We start from the raw sequence: 17,754 nt of genomic DNA on the forward strand, positions 1-17,754 counted from the left end.
CACTACTGGTTGACAACAGCAATATTTTTGCATACTGTGTAGAGCCTGAATGGTTAACTGAAAACTTTGATATTTACAGGTGTGTTTAAATAAGACAAACCACACAAGAAGTACAACAATATCAAAATGCTTTTAACAATTCACCCTAAGTCCTTTAGGTCCAATTTTGCACCAGGCAAAATAGCTTGTAATTTCTGAATAAGGCAGAAAACTGTCTGGAAGAAATATGTAACTGAGAAAACATATCTTTCTAGAAAAAATAATATTATTATAGTTAATGCATTTTACCTAGAAGCAAACATTGCAAAATAGTGTTCTTAAATTCTAATGAACTAGACTGAGGGAGGTAAGAACATACTCACCATCAGTGCTGGAAAGATCTGTCTGTGTGCATGTCATAAGTTTGGCCACACAGTGGAAAACAAGTTCTCTCTTTTCCTCCTCAATTAAGAAAGGTGATAAACACTGGAGTGTATGCAGTCTGCCCTCTGTTAATGGCAGAAACCTATTCATACAAGCAAAACAGCAAGAATGAAATGAACCCAAACATTTAACTAGAAAACAAACTGTAAATTGTTTCATAATGATCTAATCTCCTCTGATGTAACTAATCCCACACACTAAAACACAGTCTCACTTTCATGTGCCCCACACATATATCACCTAGTTTTCAGTCTTCAGTTGTCATTTGTCAGAATCAGGATCATTTAACATTATCAACATGCACAACAAACTGAAAGTTTATAGGCAGCAGTATTGAGATACCCTTCTGTCGTCTTAAAAAGCTCTTTCCTCTCCCAGGACACACTGTTCTCTGCACGCATCACTTTAGCCATGGTTAAGGACCACAGTCTTCCATGTTCCTCTGATCTTCAAAGAAGAGGAAAGACCCTGGTTAATATATACAGATGCTCAGAGTTCACCACAAAAGCATTTGGATGAAGTTTGAATCCACACAGAGAAGGAAATGCAGTGGCACTTAATACCCTATACAACACAAACTGTGAAGACAGAGTTAAGATGTTTCACTTGTTCTCACGTACCTATCAAATACAGTTTGCTGAAGGCTGGCTGTATTACTCAGTGTACTGAACTTCTTGTATGTGATGTGCATCTCTTCTAACATACGAAGATATTCCAGAAGCAGGGAAGGAGGATTCTCTAGTTCTTCAATCCATTGTAAGGAGTACAACAGTTCTGCAACTAATTAAACAACAGAAGCTGTTGCTTACAAATGACAGCTGAATATATTCAGTGCATAAGCAAGATGTTTCAAGTCAAGTTTTTGCTGGTTTTTTTAATATGTTTTTAATGCATTAAAAGTATTATAATTACCCACAATCTCAGGTGCTCCAAAGCACAAACTAGATATTTGCCATTGTACCATAAAACACAAAAAAACCAAAAAGCTACAGTAATCTGCTGCAGATATTCAAGAAATTTTAAAGCAAATCAAGCAAGCATGACACAAATTACAACTCCTCTCTATTCTCCCCCTTTTTTGGATATACACTTCTTGCAGACAAGACAATCATGACCTAAGTCCAGAAGAAAACCAAATAAATTTGATGACAAGAGCTAGCATGTCGTTCCTTCATTAGCTTACAAAGACACACACTAAGCAATTACACTTCTCATCATGGTGAGATTTTTGGAGATAGAATTATTAATTTCATTTGATCACTCTAAAAATAAAAAGAAACTAGATTCCACCTGGTGGAATTAAGAAAAATTGCTGCCTCAAGCTATCTTTACCCTCAGGGCAGGGATACAGTTCCTATTGACCACTCATGCCAATGCACTGCGTGTTTTGGCAATGAACAAATCTGAAGTTCATTGAAAGTTCAAATATCTTCCAGTTGAAAGTTCTGTTGAGATAGGATGTATATAATCAAAAAAGGTTCCAAGAATAAAACAAAACCAAAAAAACCCAAAAACAAAAACAAACAAACAAACAAACAAAAGGGTAAAAGGATAATTTCTCATACTTGTATTCCTGACTTTAACTATGCCTTTCTAATTATCAGTTCAGGTCACAACTACTATAAGATAAAATTCCTTTAAGTTTTACCATCGTAACTTACTTATATTGTCAATTTTCTTTCTTTCAGCATCATCATTTCCATGGACTGCAGCATTTTCCAACATAAGAAGCACCATTTTACTTAATAAGGCTGAAGTGCACAAATGGCCTGGAAGTTTAGTTGTGCCACACAGCTTGACATTTGATCCCAGAGGTTCACAATTCATACTAAGCCTTCCTTCCAAAAGAGGTTTGTGTATCCACTGTAGTATGTGCATAAAAAGAGTGTGAACAAATAATTGGCATTTTAATGATGCACAGAAGAGCTATGATCTGTTTAACCTTAAAAATTGAGAATTATTAAAAAATAACCATGAAACAATCAAATTGACATCAAAAGCACAAGGGTGAGGATGACCCGCTCCAGCGTATTAAAAAACCTAAATGCACAGCAGTAACTTGAAACTGCCTTGCCACCTCAGAAAAAATGTTTCTTTAGAATTCTATATGTTTTACAAGAAATACTAGGTTTACTGAAGATTGGTGGTTGGACAGGAAATTTATGTCCTTCCCCACTCTCTACTATATGTATGTCAGCATTTTGTTGATAGTCAGCACATCATGTTCCTCTGCAGATATTGGCGTCTTTCACAAAATTAATCCTTTTGAAGAATTAATTTAAAGAACGTCTTCACAATGTACATTTTGTCAGACAAAATTCCAGAATTGTTAAGCAAGTTGTTGGTGTTCCATGCAGAAAAGGGCAATTTGGATTTCTTCAGTAGTACTGGGTGCATCCATAAACGTAGAGATTTTGTGCTTTTGATGGACAGAGGCTGAAAAGAACCTCTGCACAGACAGATGGGTATTCATAACTGCAGTGCCACGTCAAAAGAAAGAATGCTTACCACCCTAGAGGCTTGAGGAAAGATTGACTACCCCGTGCAAGCCCATTATCATTGCCATACCTCAGTAGACAGAGACTCCTGCAATTTCCCCCACTCGGTTTTGTTCGGTGTGACGTGATCAACAAAAGCTCTCACGAGGTATCCAGACTGTCCATCAGCTTCCATGAGCTTCGACAACAAGTCACTAACTGCAGAAATCAACACCTGGAGACTGAGAAAAGGAGAAAACACTGCAAACAAGTTTGGCACTCTCCAGTTAAAGCAAGCTGCATACGCTACATTGATACAATGCACTGTGTGTTGTACCAATGCTCTATAGGTGGTTTTCTGCTCTACCCACCGCCTTCAACAGGCTGAAAAGTCTCTCAGCAATATAAATGACCATTAAATAAAGACTAGTAGAGCACTGATCTTGGTTTGTTTTAGAAAAGAACATATTATGAAGCAGACGTGCATCCCAATTACCTTTTAACATCCAGAGAGGAAGACTGAATTTGATTCTTGACCCACAGTGCAGCTTTGAGCAAAAAGGTACTCTGTTTGTGTGTGCTCTGAAGCTGATGCACAAGGGAATTTACCCCAGACATCCAAGTGTGTTTTAGTTTGCATACAAGTAAATCTATTGTAGAGAAAAGAAAAAAGAAAACAAAACAATAACAAATGGACAAGAAAACCACCACAAACAGGTAAACTCTAATTACAATCTACAGCACACAGCATGTAGATCTACATGTACAGCATGTCTAAAGGTCCTAGAGTAGGAAAACAATTTTCTTTTCTATGTGGTTACATGGAAGAACTATCAAGGCCAAATATACAGCTCTCTTGTTGTAGAGCAGTTTTAAATTAATTATGACACACAGGGAAAATTTAATTTAATGGAGAAAAAGTGAAGTTCCTGTTGTCTACTACAATATGTCCACATGGTCTTCAAAACCACAGATCTTTTTACTGAAATACTGAGCAATCACAGCATCAACAGTCATTTGCAAAGCAGCAGTGGCTCTCAAGCTGGTACTGTCCCACGTCATTTCAATGACAACTCTGAAACACTGTATTTATTTGTGTTGATGTCAGTAAATGCATGTAACAATTTATAACTCTCAAATTCTGCCTTCAAAGAATATAAATCAAGATCTCAGATCTGAATGTGAGATGCTGCTAAAGAGAGAGGTATGGATCAAAGTTTGTCTGGGCAACCTGACCAGTATAAATGGTTTCAGAATAAATACATGTGTCTGAAGTGATTGCACACATCTTTTCATAGAATCCCTTCACTACAAAATGAACAAAAAAAAATGCTCATTTCTTGTATTTCATAGACTTCAAATAACTTACGTAACTCTCCAAAAAGTGTGCAATATCACAGCCTCAAAGTTACCTGATATTAACACCAAAAAAGTTTAAAAATTCTTGTAACGATGTACAGGACTTGATGTTTAGTGGTAATTATGGGCACTGTAAATTAAAGCATAAACTTTTCTATCAGTTACAGGTGCAAGTGCTCAATCATATGTGAATTCAGTATTCTATTACATACTTGAATCTGTTTCATGAAAAAGAAGAATTCAGATGTGATCATCACCTGTGAGAAAGTCTGGCTGGAGTTCTCTCTCTAGATTACCTGTTAAGTGTGTTGCATCCTGCCTCTGAGCACACAGCTGGAAGATGGTAAGCAGCAAGTCTTCTGAGGATGGCATCAGTAAACACCCTTTAACGGAGCTGAAAAAGCTTGAGGCCACATCACAGATGAAAGATACTGATGGTTCAGTATTTCCAGCTTCAGAAAGATCCTTTGCTTTAGATAGAGCTGCCTGAAGTTTATCAATAATCCTTTCAATATAAGTTTCATCAATCAGTGATTCTATTGGGGAGACAAAAACAACAGCATGCTTTGATTACTTGACAAACACGATCATTCAAAGACGTCATATTGCTATGGACCAATTTGGGTTATATTTACTGATTCTGAAAGCAAAATAAAGTGCAAAGCAGTTTCACTCTAATGTATACATAAAGTCTCTTACTTCACAGACATCAAGGATCACTCAGCCAAAGTTTCACACTGCCAATTATCTCCTCTCTAAACCAGTTGAAGTGGCTTCGAGAAAGGTCTATAAAACAGAGCAAGTGCAGACTGATCCCTCCCCCTTTTATGCCTTCCTAGCTTCTGGCAACCAGCTGTGAGCCCAAGATTATACCTGGATCATTGCATGTAATTACCCCAAGCAGCCCAGTCTTCTGTGAACATGGTTGGCCCCTTTTTTGTGGGATCCAAGCAGACCAATCCCATTTATCCTCAAACTCCAGGGCACCCTGTGCCAATGAGTTCCATCATTTAATTATAAACTGTATGAAGAAGTGTACTTTTCCCTCAAGACTGCTATGTAAACATCTGTTAGCAACTGAGGTTCTTCCACTGAAAGAAACAATGAAAAATTTCTTCCTATTTGCATTTTCCATGCAAATTATGATTTTATAGCTCTTTAGCACAACCCCATCCCTAAACACTTTCACTGCAAGTGAAAAATTCTAGTCTGTTTTATTGCCTCTACAAGCAGAAGCCACTGCTTGTCTAACCACCCCTGTCAGCTTTCTTTGGGCATATTCTAATTCTATCACACTTATTCTCAAAAGCATACTGGTGAACAAGAATATTGCAGTGACCAAAACTACAGGCAGTATTACAGATACTGACTACTTATTCAGTGTATTGACTACATGTCATTTGTCCTCTGTCCTTCTCACAGCAGCTCCTAATAACCTGTATTCCTTTTTTGCTGCTGAGCACAACCTGCCACTTACAGGGAATCACCACCACAAAGGCTGAAGGTCTCTTTTTGAGTTTTAACAGCTCAGAGCCCATCACTGATTCATTACAGTTACAGGTGGTTCTTCCTCTGTATACTTGTGATATTTACTGGTTTTTGATTTCTTTTGTACTCAGTTAAGCATTCAGTATCACACCATACTGCTACAGGACTCTGTGAAGTTTCAGTTTGGATTACTCCAAATAATTTATCAGAAACAACCACCTTCCTTTCAGTATTTATCCTTTTTCCCCTTTAATTCTTATCAACTGATAGGCTACTGATCCATGAAAGGCTTTTTCATTTCCTCCGTGGCAATTTACCTTGAGAAACTGAAATAAGAGATCTCATTAAAAAATCTTTTTTGAAAGTCCACAGACTCTACTTTGGCCTAAATCACTAAGTCAAGAACCACCACAGCTCCTGAAAGTCTCTTAGGCTTCAATCAATACGGATTAAAAACAGGTCACCCAGCAGAAAACGACCTCAGCAGTACCTCCAGCTCTAGAGTCAGAAAGCAAAACTTACTGGAAAATCAGCCCTATTTGAATCTGTTCTTTAAACACTGACAAGTGCACTTCACTTACGCTTTACACTTCACAAACTCCACGGATTGGAGCATTTACACTTCACAAACTCCAAGGATGACATATGCTTACCACTTTTAATGTGCTGTGACAACACCAAGCTCAGGAGGGTCCACCTTTCTGAAGAGGCTGAGTCTGATGAGGCTGTGCTAGGTTTTAAACAGAGCTGACACAGATCATCTGCCAGCATTACCAGTCTTTCTCCAAGTGTATCTCCTTTCAGCCAGTCAGAGACCAAGGCAAGTTTTGTTGAGCTTGAGCATGCCTGAATCACAAGAAAATAATTCTAAGAATCTTTTAAGATTAGAATAGTTTGGGTTAGAAGGGACCCTAAAGATCATCTTCCATGTTCCAATTCAAGCACCAACCCCCCTGTCACAGGCAGGGATATTTTCCTCCAGACCAAATTGCTCCATGCCCTATCCAACCAGGCTTTGAGCACTTCCAGGGATGCAGCATCCACAACTTTCTGGGCAACCTGTTATTAACTACTATTACTAAGTAAGCATAAGATTACTATGTCAAAGTTACACAGAGTGGGAATCATATCATCTGTCACAAACAATAAGTCTTTAGGTGTTTACATCTGTAAGAATCCCTCCAGCTTTCTTTTTGGTCAGAGACAGCAGCTTATGGCTAGGTCAGACCTCTGCTGTAGAGACAAAAAAGTCACCTTCTGAAAATGCTTCTTTTACCTTTTCTTCAACTACAGAGCCCAGGGAATTCCTATACTGGAATTACAAAAATAACTTTTGGATGACCAAGTTGGCTGAAATAAAGCCTACTTACAACATCAAATCCATTTACAGCACCGGAATGTAGGAGAATTAGAAACCTTTTGGGTTAAGGCAGGAGTAAAACAGCTGATGGGAATCTGAGAAGTCTCAAGGACTAAGTGTTTTGAGAACACAACAAGGACTGGACATCTGCAGGGATGAGAAAAACAGCACCTGCAGATGGGAGTCTGAGTTGAACCTGCCAGGAGGCATGTGAATAGAAGTGTTGTGGTTAGATTTAGAAGAAGAAGAATTTAGAAAATAAGATATGTTGACTAACCAATAATAATTGTGTGAACAGTGTGTATTTTGTGTGTGTGACCAATAATAGGTTAAGTAGTCAAATATGTAGTAGTTATTGAATTGTATAAAAGTAAATGTAATTTCCAATAAAGATGAAGCTTCCAAAACATCATATTGGTATGTGTGAAGTTTCCACTGAGTCTCGCACGTGACAACACCTGAATTTCTTTAAAAAGAAATGGAGGGTCACAAATAAAAAACATTATTTTGGTCATGTAAATATTTGGTGTGAAAAAATGGAATACTACCTTTTCCTTGTAAGCATCATGTAAGGGTGCTGATATAAATAATCATTTAAGTTATTAGTCTAATCCCCAGCTCCATTCTCTCTAACTTAGCAGGGATGACCAGCAAATCAGGAATCCCTCTGGCTCAAAAAGCAAACTGACCAAAAATAGAACAGACAAGAATTCTTTTGTTTTGGTATCATCATTTCATTTTTAAAACTGTCCCCAGATTTAAATGCATTTAAAACAAACACTCCTCTGAAACTATTAATGTAAGATTTTCAGGCTATGGAAATTATCACTATGTAGGTTAAAAAAAAAAAAAAAGTCATTCAAACACATGTGAGTCTCGAAGATAACACTGGAGAAATATTCAAAACTATGCATAACAAGAACAACAAAACAAAAACTAAAGAGGTACCTTTTGAATTATCTGGAGAAAAATAATCCATTTCAGATCCATCTGAAAAGAAAAGCAAAATTCCATAATTTTTAACAAATTCTTTGCTGAATAGGAAGGATTAATACCATTTTAACTGTTCTGCAGGGATTAAGTAGAAGTTGCCAAATTTCAGTAACAAAATCAATAAGGGACTTCATTCAAAAGAAAGGCCACCAATGACTGGTATAAAACTGCACTGTATAAAGAAGTAAGAGCAGAGGAATTCTGATGTTCCTTTTTTTTAATGATTTATACCATACAGAAAGAAACAGATGTCGCAACCTCTCACCCCAACACTGTCATGTCAAGTTTTCCTAAAACTACCTTCCTTAAATTAAGCTTATCCAAGTTCATGTAGAATTTTTTCTATTTGACAGAGCCAATATAAGATTATTAATGAACAACAGCCCACAAAAACAGTAATGATAAAAATAATGAATAAGGTACAAGTCTTACCTTTGCTAAATCATCAAGAATGATTTTCCTTTCTTCATTACTGTTGCAACAACGAAGCACACTGTATAAAATATCCACCAGGAAATGAGTGTCTTTTCTCCAGTCTTCTTTCAGCCAGGTTATTAAATTCATATACAGAAATTGTTCAGATGGACTTCTCTTATGACCTTTCATTTTGTTTTGGGATTCAGCTTGAGCATGGCTTGCATCATTTCCCTGCTCTAAAAGTACTTGGAAAACTCTGTCTGAGGAAAATGAGTTGAGCAGGGCAGAGAGAAATTTCAAATGCTGTTCTGACTTCTGTTCATTGACATACACAAAGCTCAGCTCAGCAAGGTTGCAGACCAAGCTCTCTAAAGGTTCTTTCCTTAGATGTGAACTATGTTGCAAGTCAGCCTGTATTTCAGAGTCACCTTTTCTCACTTCTGTGAGCTTTCCACTCCCTGTGTTGCTTTCAGATTCATCGTCCGTAAATTTGATTTTTAGAAATTTTTTGTTGTTTGGTTTTGTAGCAGCCTTTGGATTCTGAAGAATTTCTAGCATACCAGATATGGCAAACAATGATTTCTCATCAGCATCCAACCTATCAACATGAAGTACACACATTTTTAAAAGATGGTCCCAAAAATTGGACAACAGTTTCTGGAAAACTTCGTCTGTGCTGTCATCACTGGTGAGTTCTGCTTTAGCTTCCCAGGAGCTCAGCATTTCTGCTATTTGATAAAATAATGGTCCACTTTGTAACTTAGGCTCCTTAAGAACAGCACTGGTAAAAGGAATAAGCTATAAAGAAAAAAAAATATTGAAGAACAGTGATACAGTTAAAAAATCATTTTATTCTTTGTAATGCCAAGAAATTACATAATTTTGAAAAACATTGCAGAAGCAATTCTAAAAATATCAGAAATACTCAAGCTCGAACACTTGAACGCTCATGCTTGAAAATATACAGGATAGCTTTTTTTTCCTTAAATACAATTTAAACTGCACAGTTAAAATCATTATTTTATAGGAAGAAAAAAAATTACTAAATTCAGTAACATTATTTTTGTTACTCATTGCTCTCTACAGCTGCCTGAAAGGAGGTTGCAGCAAGGTGAGGGTCAGTCTCTTCTGCCATGTCTCAAATAAAAGGATGAGAGGAAATGGCCTTTAATGGCACCAGAGGAGGGTCAGATTAGATACAAGGAAAAAAAAATCACTGAAAGAGTGGTCAGGTATTGGAATACGTTGATGATTTTGTGTGATTTTTTTTCAAAAAAACCTAGGGAAATTTTCAACAGACCAGTAAACCCTACCTAAATTTCACATTTTCTTTAACGTTATTAAAATATTAATAATGGTAATTATTAATAATGGTAATTATTAAATGTACGCAGAAAAACATTCAATATTTCTAATAAATACCTGGTCAGATATAAGCATTTGATGAATTTGGTTTTGGTCATCTTCTTCTATTTTCTGCAGTACAGCAAAGCACAGACACTCCATAAATGCAGTTATAATTGCTGAACTTTCCGAAGGGCTGGCTACTGCTCGCTCACTTGACAACCTGTGAGAGGCAACAGCAGAGGGAGGGCACACTCAGTCAACTGTGCTTCCAAGAAACCCCATATGAATGCCATGAACATGCCCTCTGTTCTGTTGTTCTGATCCAGACAACACCGATGTGAGAATATAGAATCACAGAATCATTTACAGGAGACAGATCAAAATAAATTGAAATGAATGAGTCAATTACCCAGGCATTTAATACAACTTATATTAAAATAACTTCTTCATCCAGTCTTAGCACTGACAAAAAAATATCTATGTAAATAGAGGAACCATATCCAGTCAAGCATACTGTCCCATGTTTCAGCTGGCTGTCAAAACTCCTTTGCAATTTTCTACACACATCACAAAGGTTTAGAAAGTGTCACTTTCTGTCATTACAGGAAAAAAAAGAAAAAGAAAACAAAGCCACTTAAAGCCAGTTTCCCAGTAACCAGTTTGAGCCTGAAAAACTGGAATTTGTTTGCTTTTTAACGAAAATTAGATCAGACAAACTACCACAGAAATGTTACAATCATAGAATATTCTGAGTTGGAAGGGCCCCACAAGGATCACCAAGTCCAGCTCTTGAGTGAATGGCTCATATGGGGATTAAACCCACACCCTTGGTGTTATTAGACCAGGCTCTATCCCACTGAGCCAATCTCAGGCTCATCATTTCACTACCTGTAATAACATTCTATACACTTTTCAAAACCAACCCACACACTCTTCTCCAAGAGCTCTGATAATGGCCACACCACCATCAGCTGAGAACTGAGTTTTGTTTAAATGAATGGCATTTTAGTCTTTCATAAAATAATTTCTATATGCTTTTGAGTAGACAGTACTCATGTATCTATTAAAATTAGATTTGATAGAAAGTTGGTCTTGATGCATTTTAAAGGCAGAAAGTGATAGCAGTTTCCATCCTTTAAAAATCAGTATCACAAGAATTAAAGTTCCTGCATACAGGAAATTCACTATCACAGTGCTAATCCCCAATAACCTCTGTAAAAATTATACACTGGTGAGAAGAGCCTGATTCTTAAGAGTCACTCCTTATTTTAAATTAATTTCCTATTTTAAAACATATCATGGAATAAACACAAAGCTTTGACAAGGAAAGATAAGAATGCTTTATATAAGGAAGATGTAATAAAATCAAAAGGAAAGCTGAAGGTTTAAGATGACAGAAACAGGCACAAAGTTTCAGATATTTAGAAGAATTTTTACATGATTATTTTCATTCATCTTTAAAAGTTTGAAGGAGATAAGTTCTCTCATTTTCCAAATGTAAAAGAGACTGATTCCAAATAAATAAATTTGTGGTTCATACCCTTGAATTATAGAGTCGAAAAAAGTTCTGAAATATTCCAGCTTCGGTTTCATAACAGCAGGAGGTACCTTGCTAATGAAGGGCAAGAGGTTGGGGTATATAACGGTAGCCAGTCCTCGTCCACCTTCTCGAAGCACAGTCCACAGCTTTGGCAGAACTCCCTTTCTGGCATTGACATGACTCCAACAGTCCTACAGAAAGAAATTCACTTTCTGTAAATTAAACAGCCATGTGTTGCCTCGGAAGAACTCCCAAGCTAGACCTTTAACCTACCTCCCCATATTGTAGCTGAAACAAGTTATTGTACAATCTAAATTCTCTTAAGTTACTCACTCTCCAGTAGTTTTTAAAATCGCTTTCTCCCTATCTCAGCTTGTGAATTTAAGAAGTTACCATGACAAAACTATTTCTGCATCGTTTAAAATCAACTGACCTTCCTTGTTGGTCAACTCGAATCAAAGGCTTCTCTTTAATAATGATTTCATGCTGCTTCATAAAAGTCATCATTGTATTTAGCCCAGTATTTAATTTTAAGTTCTCATCATCAAGACCAAGTCATACTGACTTTTGAAGCATCACTCACTTCAAAACTCTGTTCAAAAATTTTCTGATGGCTGCAAAATACTTTGCTACTTTCTCCTCCCCAAAATGTTTTGCCATCTGATCTATTATATTTATAATACTTAGTATAGTTCCAGATACTTATATTTAGAAAAGGCTGAGCAAACATTGTTTGGGGTTTTTTCCACAGGAATTGTTACAGTTCATATCAACAGTTAAAAAAGAGATCTCAGTATTAAGGTCTCAAAACATCCCAGTCAATGGCAACACCTCATCCTGGTAATAAATTCAAAGCTGGTATTTCACTTAAAATTCAGTCAAAAAAAAAAAAAAGCTATAGAACCCTTAAACTTGAAGAGGAAACAAACAAACCAAAAGTGCACTGCAGGTCATTTTTTTAACTGTCTTTAGGTAAGAAAAAGGTTTTAAACATTATTTGACTTACTAGTAACTACATTTAATCAAAGGGATTCAGGTTAATTCAATTAAAGTCATAAAAAACCTCTAATTTTCAAACATGCTGGACACAATAAAGTTACACTGAAACCCTAAGGAGGAAGAAGGAGCATACAGCCTTGAGGAGTTCACGTTATTAACCATAAAGAACACCCAGTCAAGCCCTTCTTCCCAATTCTATACAGAGAACTTTGTGAAAAGTTAAGTCCCAGGAAAATATCTGCCTCTTAGTCTTCCCCATTACCTCAATAGTGGTGACAGCATAGAGCACAGCTTCCCAAAGAGCAGGACACACCACTGCATCGCTGTCATCAATGCTCAGAAGAACAGCAGGACAAACTCTTGGTGCTTCAGCTTTCACCAGCTCAGGCAAGTGCTGGCAAAAAGCAGAAATCAGCTCAAAGAAAGCTGAGCGAACCTGACAGAGACCACAGGAAATAAAACAAAATTTGTCACTCTGTGTAGTTTATAACATTCCTTCTGAAGTCAACATAACTTACAACATGTGGTCCACATATTTTATCGTATCAGCAAAGGTTTAAATATAATTAAAAATAAAGAAAACTAAAGCAATTATTAAACGGGTTTATCAAATGTTTTAAAGTAATTCATTCAGTTGCATTTTAATATACTTCTCAAAAGGTGTTTTCTCCCAAAAGCAACTTGAAACCTGTTAAAAAATACTACCTCATCATTTCATCACTCTGTGCACTACTGGTCTTAGCAGATTAAAGACTAATAAAATGGTTTAAAAAATGAAAATCCCAAAGCAATAAGAACATATGCAGTAAGCTGACAGAGTCTGTATCTTTTACATGAATTTTAAATGATGGCAGATTGCCACGAAGTAGATCATGATGATATAGAAATAACAATTTGGCCTACTGGGTAAATTTTAAAGCAATATTGTCTATTTAAGGCCTAGAAACCTGAAGGCTGTTTCAAATATAAGCAAAGTGCAAAGCTGATTTTTGTAGAATACAAGTAACTAAGACTTCCTTAGGTTAAGTGTATCACCTTTAACTAAAACAAACCCAAAAAAAGAAGAAATTAAAAGGTCACCTGTGGTATGTTGTGTTTGCTGTATTTCCAAAATTTGTTTTGGGACAGAAGCGACATTAACTTTTCCTCCAGTGAATGCATCTCTTTTTTTGGCAACATGTTAAGCAACTTTTTTAAAGCTAACAAGGAACAGGTCAGAATCCGGTAAAATTTGGCTTCCCTTTCTTCTTCTGGTACAGTTCTCAGAAAGCAAAACAAACAAAAAAATTAAAGTGAACCACAAATAAATCAGTAGGCTTCCCAAGTTCTTCTAAACTAAACTGTCTTCAGTTTTTTTGTGTTCTTCTTTCGACTTCAGGTGCTAGCAATGTAAATAATAAACTTTCCACAGGTTCTACATTACATTATGAAGTGTTAGAAAGAGTTTCAAGTCATCTCATATTCTACCTACTCACAAATGCTACTCCCAAAACAGCTGGAACAAGAATTAGATAACTGATAACACTTTCAAAAGCAGCTAAACTTAACTCCCAAAGAAAGTCACTAAGATCTGGACTCAAACAAATACTCTGTCTCTTGAAACAAAACTCTCCCTCCAGGGACAGAGAACCCAATACAGACCAAGACTTAAACCATATATATTAAAGCAGGTAAACATACTGGGGGTCACTGAGTGTATCAGCTGTCTCTTTCAAAAGGTGATCTTGAAGTACCTAAAAGGGAAAAATCCCACACATATAAACACAAAGAAATGTAATATTTACATATGAACAATATAGTGCATACATTATCCAGAAACAGCTCTACAATAAAATTTCCCAACCTCTGAGCTGCCTTTTTTAGACATGCTAATGAAAAAGAAAATAACTTAATTGACTCATGATCAACACAGTAGCTGTCAGAATTAAGGCTCCATAACACTTTGTAAGTTGCAGCCCTGTGCCAATGTGGAGCAGGATGAGTTTTAAATGTATAATAATAGCTGATATACACAAAGCTTTAAAGAAACACAAAAGTATAAACTCACATTAAGAATTTCATCTTTACAAAACACCAAGGCTTCAGGCTGTTTGCTTGAAGGAAAAGCTTTTTCAAAAGCTACTTTTGCAGCAGAAGCAGCAGGAGAGTAAGTGTCACACTGAGCAATCAGCCAGTATCCCATGATACTTTTCAGGTAAGGAGCTAAGTGTTTTTTTACTTTAAGAATCAGTTGCTCAAAAGATTGCTGAGTTGCTTCTCGAACACGGCGATCATGATCCTGTCAGAATAAAAAATGAAGGAAAGATAAATGCTTTTTGATTTAAGAAATGTGTCTTGGCTCCTGAAAGAAATACTAGAAATTGCTCTAACAGATAAGAATAGTGACCCATTCTGTCCCATATCATGTTTCCAACAGTAGCCAGTCCAGAGAGTTTAAAATGTATTACATATATCAAAAAAATTATTTATTATCTGGCTACACATGGTCTTTCACGTTTGGGTTTGATTTTGGTTTTTTTTTTAATATTAAGTCTGGTCAGATATTAGTCCCAGGTCAAAAAGATTTATAATTATGTTAACTGAACAGTCTCCTCAGCTGTTCTAGAATGTACATAAAAGAACTTTTCCTAAGAAATATCCTACCATGTTTTAAACATAAAGATCTAACAAACAGATATCTCTCGAGCAAGTAAGGCCTGACACCCAAAAGTTCAAGATCCCACGCACTGCCAATACTGAAATATCTCCACAATAAAGAACAATAATTTCCTTCAACTTCATGTTTTTCCTAGAACCAGTCAGTAATTCCAACAAAGGTAAATACGTCAATAAAGACCACCTTGGAGGCTGTTCCAGAGAGAGTAAGTATACAGAGAAGTTTCTAATTTAAATACTTCAATACTTACGAGCGAAATTTTACAATAAATTCTTGGCCAATAAGGAAGAACACCTTTAACAACTTCCGCCTCTCTCTCCTTGCACATTGTCCCAAACTCTTGCATAGCCTAAAATCAAAATATCAAGAGAATGGTCAGATAGATATGTTAGATAGATATAATTTACCAGCTTATATCTGAAACTGCAACACCCTTTTCAAAAAATCAATTCCTTTCTTGCAATTGAGCCTCTACAGAGATAAATGCACAAAGGACCTTCCTAGAGGTTAACAAAGATATCTTCTGGACTGTAATTCTAGCAAATCTACTAATATGAAACTAGTATTAGTTATGTTCACATATTCCTCTCCTATCCTTAAGAAAAGTGTATTGTTTTCCAATTAAAAAAAAAATGTGTGGGAGACAAAAGAATACGCTTACTTTTAATTTTGTTGTGATGTCCCTTTTAGAAAGTTTTCGCAACACCATTCGGAAATCAGCATCCACAAGGCTGTCTATTTCCTCTGCTCCTTGAATTGCAGGAACATATCCTAGATCACTCTGAGATGTTCCAAAGCCAATAAACCCAGGAACCGTTCCACGTTCTTTGGCAAGGAGCTCTGCAGCCCGGCCGCTGCTAGAAGGCTGACAAGAAACAGGGACAGAAGTCAATTATGTATTTAAATTTATTTTGCACACATCATGCATTTGAAATGATGATCCTATTTATATTGTATAGTTAACCTTCTAATTAAAACAAAGTCTCACAAACAAAAGGCCACCTATGCTTTGAACATAGAAGTTTGACCTAGAAAATTATTCTTCGCTTTGGAATTGAGCTGAGAAAGTTGGGGCTCTTCAGCTGGGAAAAGAGACTGGGAAAAGAAGTCTCTGGGGAGACTTTCAGTATCTGAAGGGAGCCTACAAGGAAGCCAGAGAGGGACTCTTCATCAGGAACTACAGTGATAGGACAAGAGGGAATGGCTTCAAACCCAGAGTAGGTTTAAATGAGATACGAGGAAGAAATTCTTCCCTCTGAGGGTGGACAGGCGCTGGCACAGGTTATCCAGAGAAACTGTGTATGCTCCATCCCTGGAAGTGTTCAAGGCCAGGTTGGATGGAGCTCTGAGAAACCTGACCTAGTGGAAGGTGCCCTGCTCAGGGCAGACAGTTGGAACTAGATGGGCTTAATGTCCCCTGCAACCCAAGCCATTCTGCGATTCTATTCTCTGATTCTATGAATCAGCATTCCCTTTTCTCACAATTCATAAATACTTATGGAAAGTTTTATTGGATTTATACATGCACAAAAATGCATATCAAGAAAGTCCTTCTGTAAGCAAACAATTTATTAAGAAACTCTTTATCCTCCTTCAATACTTCTGTTTTTCCTAGTTCTTCTCATGGGCTAATACGGTTCCCAGGGAACGCTATTCGTATCACTCGGAAAAACAAGAACAGATAGACAAAACATTCTCCCAGTAACAAAGAGGCCAAGAAGGATTTACAGAAATGGAGCAAGAGTGCATACCTAATACAGTATAACAGCAGTTAGTATTACAGTGTGTGTTTTGGAGTTTAGCATCTCTTCTTGTTTGCCCCAGTTGCTCACCTTCCCACTGGCTCATGTGTATTTCAACCAGACGCCTTTGGAAAGACTGCCCCAAAACCACCTGACGCTCTGATGTTCTCTGTGATACCTCATATTCCAAACACCTTTTATTTCCTAACGGCAGTCGCAGTTTTGTGAGTTTGTGGGGTTTAAGTAATCTTTTCTGAATGTGATCCCTCAATTATTACGGACGTACTGTTCCCTAGTCTAGCCGAAATCCACGGAGGAATTACAGAACCTGAACTCAGGGTTTCACACACATCCTAAGCGAGGGCCACATGGGACAGACTGCACACCACTACCGGCCTGGTGGCAAGACGGAGACATCCAAACAGGCGAATTCTAAGGCTATGCACAGAAAACCAGTCCGAACTCTGCTGAACTTAGACCCACGGTGATTCTGTAGTTACGTCCCCCTACCGCCGCCCCTCTCCGTACAAACGCCACGGCAGCACAGTCACACACCCCTAAGCAGGCACGTCCCAGGCCCAGAGGTGGCCGCGGTCCCGGCCACCGCCACCGGACCCACGACCGCGCCGCCTCCCCGCCGGAGCTGGGCCCCGCCGGCCCACGGCCCCGCCCGGGGCACCCGAGGCCCCGGCAGCCCGGGCCGCACCGCCCTTCCCGGCCCCGCGGAGGGAGCACCCCGGGGCCGGCGGGTCCCCGCTCCCCCGGGCCGCGCTCACCCGCAGGTTGCCCTTGGTTCGCTGCTTGTTCTTGCCCCCCATGGCGGCGGCACCGGGACCGGGACCGGGACGGGCCGGCACCCACGGGGACGGGGCGGCACTTCCGGGGCGGGGCCGGCGCTGCCGGGGCCACTCCCGCTCTCCAAAAATCCCCGGGACAGAAAAAAATCCACCGAT

The 17,754-nt window shown here is 38.0% G+C and overlaps 1 protein-coding gene across 1 annotated transcript in view; it reads right to left on the reverse strand.

Annotated features, from left to right (window-relative positions):
* The window catches only part of LTN1 (listerin E3 ubiquitin protein ligase 1), a 29,389-nt gene extending 11,679 nt beyond the window's left edge, over positions 1–17,710 (reverse strand). The window contains exons 1-19 of the mRNA XM_050331311.1: positions 17,578–17,710; positions 15,721–15,924; positions 15,310–15,408; positions 14,451–14,681; positions 14,084–14,136; positions 13,484–13,664; positions 12,666–12,839; positions 11,405–11,595; positions 9,940–10,084; positions 8,533–9,315; positions 8,056–8,097; positions 6,401–6,593; positions 4,556–4,795; positions 3,397–3,550; positions 2,992–3,142; positions 2,085–2,286; positions 1,044–1,203; positions 766–870; positions 363–505 (exon numbers count right to left, since the gene is read on the reverse strand). Of these exons, the coding sequence (XP_050187268.1) occupies positions 363–505; positions 766–870; positions 1,044–1,203; positions 2,085–2,286; positions 2,992–3,142; positions 3,397–3,550; positions 4,556–4,795; positions 6,401–6,593; positions 8,056–8,097; positions 8,533–9,315; positions 9,940–10,084; positions 11,405–11,595; positions 12,666–12,839; positions 13,484–13,664; positions 14,084–14,136; positions 14,451–14,681; positions 15,310–15,408; positions 15,721–15,924; positions 17,578–17,619 (3,493 nt within the window). The 5' untranslated portion in view covers positions 17,620–17,710. The remainder of the gene's footprint in view (positions 1–362; positions 506–765; positions 871–1,043; positions 1,204–2,084; positions 2,287–2,991; positions 3,143–3,396; positions 3,551–4,555; positions 4,796–6,400; positions 6,594–8,055; positions 8,098–8,532; positions 9,316–9,939; positions 10,085–11,404; positions 11,596–12,665; positions 12,840–13,483; positions 13,665–14,083; positions 14,137–14,450; positions 14,682–15,309; positions 15,409–15,720; positions 15,925–17,577) is intronic.
* Between the last annotated feature and the right edge of the window lie 44 nt (positions 17,711–17,754).

Source organism: Myiozetetes cayanensis, unplaced genomic scaffold (assembly GCF_022539395.1).
Source record: "Myiozetetes cayanensis isolate MyiCay16 unplaced genomic scaffold, myiCay2020 scf5-8, whole genome shotgun sequence".
Taxonomy (NCBI): Eukaryota; Metazoa; Chordata; class Aves; order Passeriformes; family Tyrannidae; genus Myiozetetes; species Myiozetetes cayanensis.